A 12,650-nucleotide genomic window follows, 5' to 3' on the forward strand; every position below is an offset into this window, starting at 1 on the left:
TGCTATCCTGTATGCTGTTGCATGCTGGGGCAGCAGGTTGAGGGTAGCGTACGCTAACAGACTCAACAAACTCATCCGTAAGGCCAGTGACATTGTGGGGGTGGAGCTGGACTCTCTGTCGGTGGTATCAGAGAGGAGGATGCTGGCCAAACTACATGCCATCTTGGACAGTGTCTCCCACCTTCTCCATGACGTGCTGGTCAAACAAAGGAGTACCTTCAGCGAAAGACTCATCCCCCCCAAAATGCACCACAGAGCGCCACAGGAAGTAATTCCTGCCTGTGGCCATCAAACTCTTTAACTCCTCCATCTAGTCTAAGTCTAAGTGTCAGTCTATATGACCCCAAGTCATTAAACTGGACATTGGACCATTAACATCACTGCAATACCTGTAATAATATGCAATATTCTCTGTTTAATACTGCTATGCAATATACTCTTTTCAGTTTAAAATGACCTATTTATTGATATTCATACATACTTACTGCTGTGCAATATCCACCGTCTAATAATAATAATAATAATAATAATCTTAATAAGCTACACTTAACTTGACAGTACATGCACTATTACTTATATTATTACATTGTATTATTATACCGTACATACTTATCATCAACCGTAAATCCACTTTGTACTTTACACTTATTTTAATTTTATACTTGTATCCACTTTGTACTTAATTTATCTTACCTGTATTATAGTGTATTATATTTTGATTTGCTTAGAACTTCTATTCCTGTGTGTACTGATGTGATAGTGAGCAGTTGTAACAAAAGAGTTTCCCCTCGGGGATCAATAAAGTATTTCTGATTCTGATGATTTAAACAGACTGCAATAGAATGATCAGATGTCCCAAGTGCATCTTTGCTCGTTCAGGCAGAAATATACAGCTAGACAGCTGCACAGTCACGGTCATTATTATCATCTTATAATAGCCCGACCTGAAAAGGACATCAGACCTCCTGTACCTGGTCATTTACGAACTAATTTAGGCTATAGATTTTATTCAAAATATTTATTAACTGTTTTTATTGCTCCCTCACGTCCATTATGGTCTTTCAGTAATATACACATTGTAATTATCTGTTTGTGTTATTTCTATCAATCACATTCTATGTTGCCCTGATGCTGCATATATCTATATTAAATGTTGGAGCAGTCATCAGGCTCCAGGTGTTATTCTTTTAAATTGTCACTGTTAGTTATTTCCACACATTTGACAGTTGAAATGAACGTCTCCTCTCCAAAATGATGCTGGAGGAAGTGAGGATGTTCTGTTTGGTAAATAAAATTCCTTCGTCCTCGCATCTCTTCCTTGCATATCTCTCTTGCATCCCCACCGGGAGGAGCTAAGACATGAGGAAGAGATGCAAATGAGGAAAACCAGGAGCCACATTAGCCAAATGGAAAGCACCCAAGCAGCAGCCCAGGGCTAAGCACAAACCTACAGGCCATGGCAGAGCCAGAGGGCCATCACATGACAGACCAACATTGACTGAAATATCTGAATAATTATTTGTTGGATTGCTATGAAATTTTGTACAGCCATGCTGCTCATGGATGAAAGTTGGTAAAAACTGAAAACCATGACCACATTACTACATTATGTACATTATGAACAACTGTGTTTATGCCCACTATTTTATAAAGCATACCACAATGTTTTAGATTGTTGAATTAGTTTTCCTACTTCCCAGGCAGCCATTGGTTTCCTTTCATTTCTGTACATTATGAAATTTAACTAGTAAATACTTGAAAGTTGATTAATGTATGACCGTAATGCCTGCTTTTATTTTTGTCAAAGTTCCATTGTTGTTCTGTGGTCATGCAGTGTTAAAGTCATTTTCCAGTTACAGCTGCATTACCTTTAGGGATGGGTTCAGATAGCTGCTTCTGTTTTGGATCTCGTTCCAGGTTGATAAAACCTGGATTCGCTAAGCTCAGAAGCTAACAATTGTTTTATTGTATTATTTTTTGTTTCTCCTGGCTTTTTTATTAGGAATGTGCAAAAGATTTAGGTAAGATTCAGGCTTATCATTTTGTCATTTGACCGTCACTGTCACTAGTTTAAATGACAAATGGCAGCAGATTATTTTAGGTGTAGCTACATTAACATTAATGCTGTAAGTAACTTGCAGAAAATCCTAAATGAAACTTGTCTATTGTCAGATTAATGTGCTCTCTGAAAGCCAGTATCTGTCCTCCACCAAAGATCATTTGTGAGTTTAAAAAAGCACCACTCTACAACTGGTCAGTGTGTGGGCTGTGGGTTTTTTTTTTTGTAGTTCAACAAAGACAGCATCACATGGTCACGAAACGATCAGCTGCATCACATCAGTGTCAGGAGTCACAATCTCCCAGCTAACTCCCACTCCCACTTTCATTTATATCAAATCAATAATTTAATTGAATCAGTATTTGGAGCAAGTAGCTCATGAATGATTGAATGATAAGGTGTAAGGCTACATGTCTTATATCAATGTGTCAAATACTTATTTAATCAACATTTCATATCGTCTGCTGCTTGTCACATTTTCAGTTTGGAGCTACAAGTTGTTAACATTATTTAGTGTGGCACTAGAAAATGTGTGTCAGCAAACAGAAATTACAGATCAGATTAATTGGAATTGAATTTGAGTTTCAGTTATTTTGACGTTTTTTTCTTTTACAAATGTTGAAAGCTGAACTTAATTTGATTTGATAAGCAGATTCAACACTAGATACAGATTGCTAAAATGTAATCACACCCTAACCCTAACTTACCAGAGTCTCTATATGTTTATTTTCAAAGAGTATTGAAAATGATTGGAACCCAATGGATGGCAATGTTGATGTTAGGAATAACACATTAAAACATGCTAAACTACAACTAAAACACTACAATCTGTTTGGAAAAGGGTTATCACAAATGTGAAGCTTAGTTAATCTGTAATAAAAGGGCAAAAACACTGGTATGGTCCTTTAATGACTCCAACACTCCAACACTAAAAAGGAAAGAAAGACGTGTGATAAAACTACAAAAAAAACTACAAAAAAATGTAAAATATATGATACTATGAGGGACTGAATTCAGTTGTGCAATGGATAAAGCATCTCTGATACAGACACAGAGGTCACTAGCCTGCCCCTGTCTCCATGTCCACCTTCGTTTGCCTCTGAATCTGTTTTCAAGTCAAACAAAATATCCGCACAATGTACTGATAGCTCTCAGCAAATTTAAATTTGTCTGACTTTTGCCTTCAGTTCGTTTTTGATCCAGGACCTGTAAAAGATTTTTGGATGTGTAAGACCTTTCCCCCGTTTGTCTCTGAATCTGTTTTAACCTCATATTTCTGTCTCTCTATCAGGCTACATCGAGGCTGTGATTATCCCTGCAGGAGCCAGGAGGATCAAGGTTGTGGAGGACAAACCCTCCCATAGCTTTCTAGGTAATGATGCATGTGTTTTACAGGGTGTCCTTAAGGTCCTTGAGAATGATCACTGCTAACTTCCAGACACACTCACAAACACAATATCATGTTTCTTTGTGAACATTTGCTACAGTATTACTGCAGTGCCTTCATACAACTACTTATAAGTACTACTACTATGCGTTTACAATATCCCATGTTTATTTGTATCTTATCTGGATGGATGGATGGAAAACAGGGTGGCTTTTATGGAAAAACTTAAATCCACCAAAATTAGTTTTGAATACATTTGAGGGGAAGATTGACCATGTACATACAGATTTCTGGTTTATTTTACATCAAACCCTTAGTTGTTATCAGCTCCTGATGAGTTTAGTAGCGATATAATCTTAATATTTGTTGATTCTACTACATATCTGACTGGGCTGAACTGAACTGAATTTACTGGGTTCTTGTTTTCAGACTTAAATCTAACAGCAAAAACTGAGTTTTGGATTACTAAAAGGTCATCATAGTTTTCATACTCTACCCTAATCTGTCTATACCCTATTCACATTCAAGCATGTATGGCAATCTTTTCAGTTCTACCACTAAGACCTCTGTAGGGCCAGCACTGGGACAGCTGACTGCAGGGTTAACATGGCTCCCTGGCTGGGTTCAACTCCCATTCAGTCTAGGGAAGTAGATGTTTTGTAGGCAGCCAATGAGAGGATAGTGATGGCAGCAAATGAATCCCAAAGAGCACAGACTCCCAGAGAAAGTAAAACACCAGCACATCGAATAAACCCTGGAGCAATACTTCCTGTCAGTGTCAGACCTGCTGTAATAATTGGATTTATGTATTAGACCAATATTTTTTGATTTCCAGTGGAAAAATAGTGTTTGCAAGGATAGACAAAGCAGTTGAATCTCTCCATCTGTGTCAATAAGATATTTACATTGACACAACCTCTGACTGTAGAATTTTGCAGCACAGATATGTCATTTCTATCACCCTCATTGGTGCTTTTTAGACTTGAATTTCTTACCTAAGTTAACCTTAACCCAAGGTTACAGAAAGCTCATAGGTAGCTCACCCTTTTTACATTTGTATTTATTAAAGGTCCAGTATGTAGGATTTAGCGATAGCGTTGAAATTGCAGTTTGCAACCATTTGAATACCACTCGGATCATCCTCCCATTCCAATTGTGTAGGAGAAACTATGGTGGTCGCAAAACTTGTGAAAAAACGCGAAAGGCCCTATTAGAGCCAGTGTTTGGTTTGTCCGTTCTGGTCTACTGTAGAAACATGGTGGCGCAATATGGTGGCCGAGGAAGGGGACCTACTCGCTATATAGATAAAACAGCTCATTCTAAGGTAATGAAAACACAACGATTCTTATTTTGAGGCAATTATACACCAATGAAAACATACTTGTAAATTTTATATTCCATTTCTGCCAGTAGCTCCTCCTAAATGTTACATATTGGACCTTTAACTCCAGGCTAACATTTAAGATAATTCTGGTTAGTAAAAACGTGGGTCATATTTTTGTAGTTCTCTCCATCATTTCATTGATGACACATATAACTTGAGATTTGATTAGACAACAACAACATTTAACTTCCTACTCAATGGACAGCTATGGTTTATTACAACTTAATGTTAAGACCAACTCCACACAGTCTTCACAGAGTGAAGTGTGCTACTCTGGACATGTGGTGGTAGGGTAAGGTTGTTGTTTTTTTTAATTTATACAGAATTAAACAGTACACATACATAATTCTTTTTATAAGCATAATACCATATAAAGAATAAAGATGATAGACAGGACAAAACAAACTGGGGTAATAGGACAAACTGTATATTGTGTTTTCTTGTAGGTTTGTTAAAGCAAAAGATAATAGTAAATAAATGAATAAAGAAAAATAAAAAGGAAAATAAAAAATAAGTTAGAGTAGAAGAGTATAATAATACTCTTAATATTATATTGATGTGAATCATACATTAGGAGCCATTTATGGAGAGAAAGAGGAAAAAGTGAGGTACTGCAAATGGGGGACCAGGTGTTATCATAGGATGTGATGTTGTTTTTCAGAGATGCTGTGATTTATTTCTAAATTTTAGTGGTCTGAGTAGAATGAGCCAGTGAGATATGGACACCTTAGTTCTGTATTTCCAATTCAATAATATGACCTTTTTGGCAATGGTTAATGGTAATAATATGAATGGTTTGGGAGTATGTAAAGAGACATCACCAAGTAATGCAATGATGGGGACTTGGGGGATGCTGCGGCTGAGAATATCAGATAGCCTGCTCATGATCTCTGACCAGAAGTTTTGAATGTATGGGCAGAGCCAGAGGGCACGGAAGTAATCATCAGTTGTGGTCGGACAATGTGAACATGTGTTACTTTGGCTGAAGCCCATACGATAGAGTTTGTAAGTGGTGATGTGGGTTCTATGAAGAACTTTATATTGTATTAGTTGGGTTTTGGAGTTATGTGTCATAGAAAATGTATTATTACATATGTTTGGCCAATTGAAATCTGCTGGAAGATTATAGATGTCTGTGGTCCATTTATCTGTGGGGATTGATATTGTACTGTCTTCAGTTGTTAGTAGTTTATATGTCTGATGAGGTTTAAGTAATTGTAGCTTTAGATAGCGGAGGGACTGTGATTATTAAAGGTTGTAGTGTTGATGTTTCTATTATGACTTATTTTAACTGGATATACTGGAAGTAGCAGTGGTCCGATATGTTATATCTCTCTTCAAAGCCAAGCGGAAGATCTCAGGCAGACGACCCGGGGGCATGACAGAAACAGGGCTGGGAACCTCAGGTGGACGGACCGAGGGCTGGACAGAAGAGCAAAGCAAGTCAGGGGGTGCCCAGGAGGCAGGGGAGAGCAGGTCTGCGTGATGACCAGACATACAGAGCAACTCAGGAGGTCAGCGACATAGGTGAAACCCCTCCGGAGGTCTGACAGAATGCCAGACCAAAGCTCTCTGGAGGCTGGCAGCAAAGGCGAAACCCTTCCGGTAGCCGGTGGCGAAGGCGGGGAGATCAAGGCAGGAGGCTGGTGATGGGGCAGCAGGACAGGAGGCTGATGACAGACGGGCAGAGCAGCCAGTGGAACCAATGATCCCAGGAAACCAGGAGGCTGCTGCTCAGGTGGATCAGGAAATTGCTGCTGCGATCCAGCAATCCAGGGATTGCTGCAGCATAAATAGTTCAGGAGGTTGCAGCCCAAACAGAGCAGGGTATGGTTGCAACCCAACTAGAACTGGAATAGGATGGGGCTACTGCAATCCAGCACAGGCAGGAGTTTCATGAGTGTGCTGCAGCTCAGAGAGTTCAAGGAGCTGTTGCAGCCTAACAGAGACTCGAGACCTTCACGGCATAGGAACTGGAGACCACTGATTAGCAGGCTGAGGCGCAGACTGGAGGCTAGCGTGCACGAGGTAGGCAGGCAGGGATATCAACTGGGAACTAGCAGGCCGGGATTCAGGCTGAAGACTGCGAGGACCTCCAAAAGCCAGGCGGGTGCCCAGTTATGGGTTCGAAGCTGGGGCCGGTTCAGGACAGGCAGGTTTCAGGCTAAGGTACCCGAGCCTGACTGATGCAGGGTTAGCATGCTGGTTGTTAGAAGACCAGAGTGAAGGCTGATGGCTGGTTGGTGGAAGACTGAGGGCCTGAGGTTGAGGCTTGGGGGCACAGAAAAAGTCTGTAAGGAACCTGGGAACAGAGTCCCTGGGAACAGAGAGGACAATTTCCCATGGGCCAGGGCGCAGATTGCTTCTCTATGATAGTACCCGACCACCTTCCTCCACATATCCCCAAGGCACTCCAGGTACACTAATTAACTCAAAAAGTTCATCAGACATGGTGTCCACTGGGTCCATTTTTTGGTCAGTTCGTACTGTTACGATTAGTCGGGAAACAGAATAGCAGGGAACAGGACCTAAATGCAGACTAGCAGGCAGAGCTGGTGCAGATCACTATTTATTAACAAAACCAGGCTTACACTGAATAGGCAGGCAAAGCAACTCTCAGCAGGTAAGCAGTCCAACACAGAAACACAAGTCCAATGGTGAGCAGGCAAAATCCACAGACAGGCAAGGTACATGGGAAACAATAAACCAATAAACCTTGAGGTACAACGACGAACTGACAACTGAACAAAGGAAGGACACAGACTGAAATAGACTTAGGTTAGGGAGACAACGAGACACAGGTGCGACTAATTAGGGCGGGGCAAACAAAGACAGGAAGTAAGACAACAAGACATATGCGGGGAGGAGAATATTGCAAAATAAAACAGGAAATAACAGGACAAAAACCCAAAACCATGACAGACAGGGGTCATGGCAAAGAGATAATTTTGGGGAGGATATTCATTTTGATGGTGGTAATTTGGCCAATTAAGATAATGGATAATGGTAGTTTATTCCATCTTTCCAGATTATTTTTTATTTCTTGTAGTATAGTTGAGAGGTATAGTTGAGTTTAAATAATTCATTTAAATTTTGAAAAATGTGTATTCCAAGGTATGTAATACATTTTGATGTACGTTTAAAGAGGAGATTCCCAGCCACAGCATCCCAGGTGAATTTGGTTATAGGCAGAATCTCTGATTTTGTTGATGGAGTAGCGAGACACCTTACTATAATTACTGATCAGATTATGGACTGATAGAAGTGAGGATGAGAGAGTCGTAATGTATAACAGGACGTCATCAGCATAAAGACTGATTTTATGTTGATTTGACTTTGACTGGATACCTGAGATATGGCCACATTGCCTAATGGAAGCAGCCAGGGGTTCAATGAAAAGTGCAAACAGTAGTGAGGATAATTGGCATCCTTGTCGAGTGCCTCTTTGTAATTTAAATGGTTTTTATATCAGTCCGTTGGTTATAACAGATGCAGTGGGTGAATTGTATAGTGTTTTGATCCAAGTCATGAAGTATGGCCGGAATCCAAAGTGGTTAAGGGAGGTGAAGAGAAAGGACCAGTCTACCCTGTCAAATGCCTTTTCTGTGTCCAGGGTTGCTATGATGAATGGTGGGCTGTTTTGGGAGACTTTTTTATAAAAGTGAATCAGGTTAAATAATTTTTGCGTGTTTTCTGAGGAATGCCTCCCTAAAGCCAGTTTGATCTATGCGTATTTATTAATTACTGATTACTGCAAGACACTGAACCGGTCATCGGAGAATAAGAGACAAATTGTAAAGCCATTAAAGCCAGCCATTACCGTTTACATATATAATGCTATGGGAAAGTGCAGTGGATGAGAGATAAAAAGAAAAAGCTTGACTTGCTTACTCTGACTGCTCTCCGTCATCTGGCAGTATGTTGCAGGTGCACTGCAACAGGTAGTTTCTGAGGAAGAGGCCCCTGAGTGGGTGCTGGACACCACGACACATCTCGACCAGGTCCTTCAGAATGTCCTTACGAGATTGGGGAAAGGAGCGAACATAAACCACACCCACTGTGATTAGCAGATACCTGGGGAGAGAGGGGCAAAGCAAATATGCATGATCTGATAAGAAGTTCAAACAAAAATCTGTATGAAATACCTATTTATGAGAGGCAGCATGCTGAAGTGTTAGAGCCATATATGGGGCAGGTATGATGTTGACTCAATCAGCTGATAATCAAACCGCAGCAGGTAGTGGAGATGCAGTAGGGAACTTAAATTTTTTCACAGCTTGTGAGTTCTAGTACAGACAGTGCAGTGTCTTTACTATTGCCTAGTTTTACCGATGCTTTTGGTACATCATATTTTGTTTACCACACAGCCACGTATCTCAAAATTTGGCTAATTTTAGTAAACTTTGGCTGCTGGCTGGCCTCCACTCCCAACCAGCCCCTCCTCCCTCTACCAGCGATAACTGTCAGGCAGTGAATCTGTTCACATTAGCAGCAGAGGGAGGATGACAGAGGATAGGATGAAGAAGTGATAGTGACTGACACACAGCCCTGAATGCTTGACCCCCCACAGTGAGGGGATCCGGTGGCTCTGTTACTCTGGGGTCTCATTTATAACCGCTACATACACACAAAACGGGGCCTGAAAGAGGTGTGCGCCACTTCCCACGCAAGAGTTGTGATATATAAAAACAAACTTCATGGGAGAATGTGCACACCTACAGTGTATCTGGAAAGTATTCACAGCACTTCACTTTTTCCACATTTTATGTTACAGCCTTATTCCAAAATGGATTAAAATTCATTATTTTCCTCAAAATTCTACAAACAATACTCCATAATGACAATATGAAAGAAGTTTGTTTGAAATCTTTGCAAATTTATCACAAATAAAAAAAATGAAAAGAAATCACATGTACATAAGTATTCACAGCCTGTGCTCAATACTTTGTTTAAGCACCTTTGGCACCAATTACAGCCTCAAGTCTTTTTGAGTATGATGCTACAAGCTTGGCACACCTATTTTTGGACAGTTTCTCCCATTCTTTGCAAGACCTCTCAAGCTCCATCAGGTTGGATGGAGAGCGTCGGTGCACAGCCATTTTCAGATCTCTCCAGAGGTGTTCAGTCGGGTTCAAGTCTGGGCTCTGGCTGGACCACTCAAAGACATTCACAGAGTTGTCCCGTAGCCACTCCTTTGTAATCTTGGCTGTGTACTTAGGGTTGTTGTCCTGTTGGAAGTTGAACCTTCGCCCTAATCTGAGGTCCAGAGCGCTCTGGAGCAGGTTTTCATCAAGGATGTCTCTGTACATTGCTGCATTCATCTTTCCCTCGATGCTGACTAGTCTCCCAGTTCCTGCCGCTGAAAAACATCCCCACAGCATGATGCTTCCACCACCATGCTTCACTGTAGGGATGGTATTGGCCAGGTTTCCTCCAGACATGACGCTTGCCATTCCGGCCAAAGAGTAAAATCTTCATCAGACCAGAGAATTTTGTTTCTCATGGTCTAAGAGTCCTTCAGGTGCCTTTGGCAAACTCCAGGCGGGCTGTCATGTGCCTTTTACTGAGGAGTGGCTTCCATCTGGCCACTCTATCATACAGGCTTGATTGGTGGAGTGCTGCAGAGAAGGTTGTTCTTCTGGAAGGTTCACCTCTCTCCACAGAGAAACGCTGGAGCTCTGTCAGAGTGACCATCGGGTTCTTGGTCACCTCCCTGACTAAGGCCCTTCTCCCCTGATCGCTCAGTTTGGCCGGGCGGCCAGCTCTAGGAAGAGTCCTGGTGGTTCCAAACTTCTTCCATTTACGGATGATGCAGGCCACTGTGCTCATTGGGACCTTCAATGCTGCAGAAATTTTTCTGTACCCTTCCCCAGATCTGTGCCTCGATACAATCCTGTCTCGGAGGTCTACAGACAATTCCTTGGACTTCATGGCTTGGTTTGTGCTCTGAAATGCACTGTTAACTGTGGGACCTTTATATAAACAGGTGTGTGCCTTTCCAAATCATGTCCAATCAATTGAATTTACCACAGGTGGACTCCAATCAAGTTGTAGAAAGATCTCAAGTATGATCAGTAGAAACAAGATGCAACTGAGTTCAATTTTGAGTGTCATGGCAAAGGCTGTGAATACTTATGTACATGTGATTTTTTTGTTTTTTATTTTTAATACATTTGCTAAGATTTCAAACAAACTTCTTTCACGTGATCATTATGGGGTACTAGGAAAGGAAAGGTAGGAAAATAATGAATTTAATCCATTCCAGATGTACTATTCCATAAGCACCTTTCAGTTTTAAGAAAGATATAAGCCAACTCAAATCTTAAATCAAAGTCTGCTCAATATTTCATCAGCGCTTTCTCACCATCACATCCCCACTCCCGGAGCACAGAGGAGAGGTAACTGATAAAATTATCATCGAGTCCAAGTTTACATCAAATGGCATTAAGGAATTGCAGAACAGAGCGTCAGTAGTTTAATAATATCTTCTAATACCGTGCATATAATACCAAGTACTATTTTAGCTGTTATATAGTTTGTGTGTGTAAAATCACTGCAGTGAACATGACTATGCTGCCAGGTGCACAGAGTGCACTGGAGACACTTCACCACCTGCACATATGGATTGAGAAAATTTGCAAAGTCTGGAAATAAAGCCAGTGATAGCTCTCAAACAATCGCTACACTCCATCCCAGTACAAGTACAAGTAGGCTACTAACCACTATGGGGTTTCTGACAACCGGCTCTCACGGGCGGGAATTAGCCGACAAGTGTGTTTAAAATGATCAACAATATATAATGTTTACCTTTCTGACTAAAGCCCCTTTTGGGAAAAATATAATTCTGTTAAACTTGCTGCATTTTCTTTTGTTTGTGACCCTGCTGCTGCCATCAAACAAACAATATGTGCTTTCTAACCATCTCCCAAGCACCACGATTTCTGTGTCAGAAAAATTCATTTTTTTCGCCTTCCTCTTGGCTGTTGTTGCCATGATTTTCCGTAAGCAGACTCATTTATAGTCATCAATATTCACATGGTGCTTTGCATTGATCATTAATGGTTGACTGTGGGCATGTAGAGGGCTGGATATGAGGCTGATTTATCTAACTGATAAATCCTAACTTCTAATTTTTTGTCCGTGTTAATTAATGATAGTGGCGATAGTTGAAGCATTGAGTGGTGTCCTTATTTGGTTTTGGGATGAGTGTAATATAGGCATGTGATAGGGCATGGTGGTATTTTGGTGAATTTCAGATATTACGTTGAAGAACAAAGGTGAAAGGAGAGGCCAAAACTGTTTATAAAATTCTGCTGGATAGCTGTCTGGACCAGGTGATTTATTGTTGGGCATGAGATGAAGTGCTCTAGTGATTTCTTCTAGGGAGAGAGGTACCTCTAGGTTTTCTGTTTGGGTTTGAGTTAGTTTAGGTAGGGAGACATTCCTCAAATGTTTCTGCTTCCTCCAGAGATTTTCTGGTCTGGAGAGTAAAGATTTGAGTAAAATTAGTCATTCATTGTGGAGGGATTTTTAGTTATATTTCCAGATGGGTCTGTGATTGAGGTAATAATATATTTCTCTGTTTGTTATTTTAGTTGATTTGCTAGAAATTTACCAGTTTTATTTCCATATTCAAAATATTGTTGTCGTAGTTTAAGGAGAATATATTCGGTTTTCTTATTCAGAATGTTGTTTAGTTCATGTTTGGTTTTCTGAAGTTCCTTCTTTATTAAATCATTAGGTGCTTGAGAGGCCAGAAGGTCCAATATCTTCACCTCTTTTTGGAGGATGTGTTCTTTTGCAATTTAAGGGTTCTTTTA

The 12,650-nt window shown here is 40.6% G+C and overlaps 1 protein-coding gene across 3 annotated transcripts in view; it reads left to right on the plus strand.

The window, feature by feature from the left end:
• adamts17 (ADAM metallopeptidase with thrombospondin type 1 motif, 17) overlaps nt 1-12,650 on the plus strand; it is a 302,033-nt gene that overhangs the window by 239,819 nt on the left and 49,564 nt on the right. For all 3 annotated transcript variants that reach the window (XM_044189615.1, XM_044189625.1, XM_044189606.1), the window contains exon 16: nt 3,351-3,431. In XM_044189615.1, coding sequence (XP_044045550.1) covers nt 3,351-3,431 — 81 coding nt within the window. The remainder of the gene's footprint in view (nt 1-3,350; nt 3,432-12,650) is intronic.

The sequence above is a fragment of the Siniperca chuatsi genome, linkage group LG1 (genome assembly GCF_020085105.1).
Source record: "Siniperca chuatsi isolate FFG_IHB_CAS linkage group LG1, ASM2008510v1, whole genome shotgun sequence".
NCBI lineage: Eukaryota > Metazoa > Chordata > Actinopteri > Centrarchiformes > Sinipercidae > Siniperca > Siniperca chuatsi.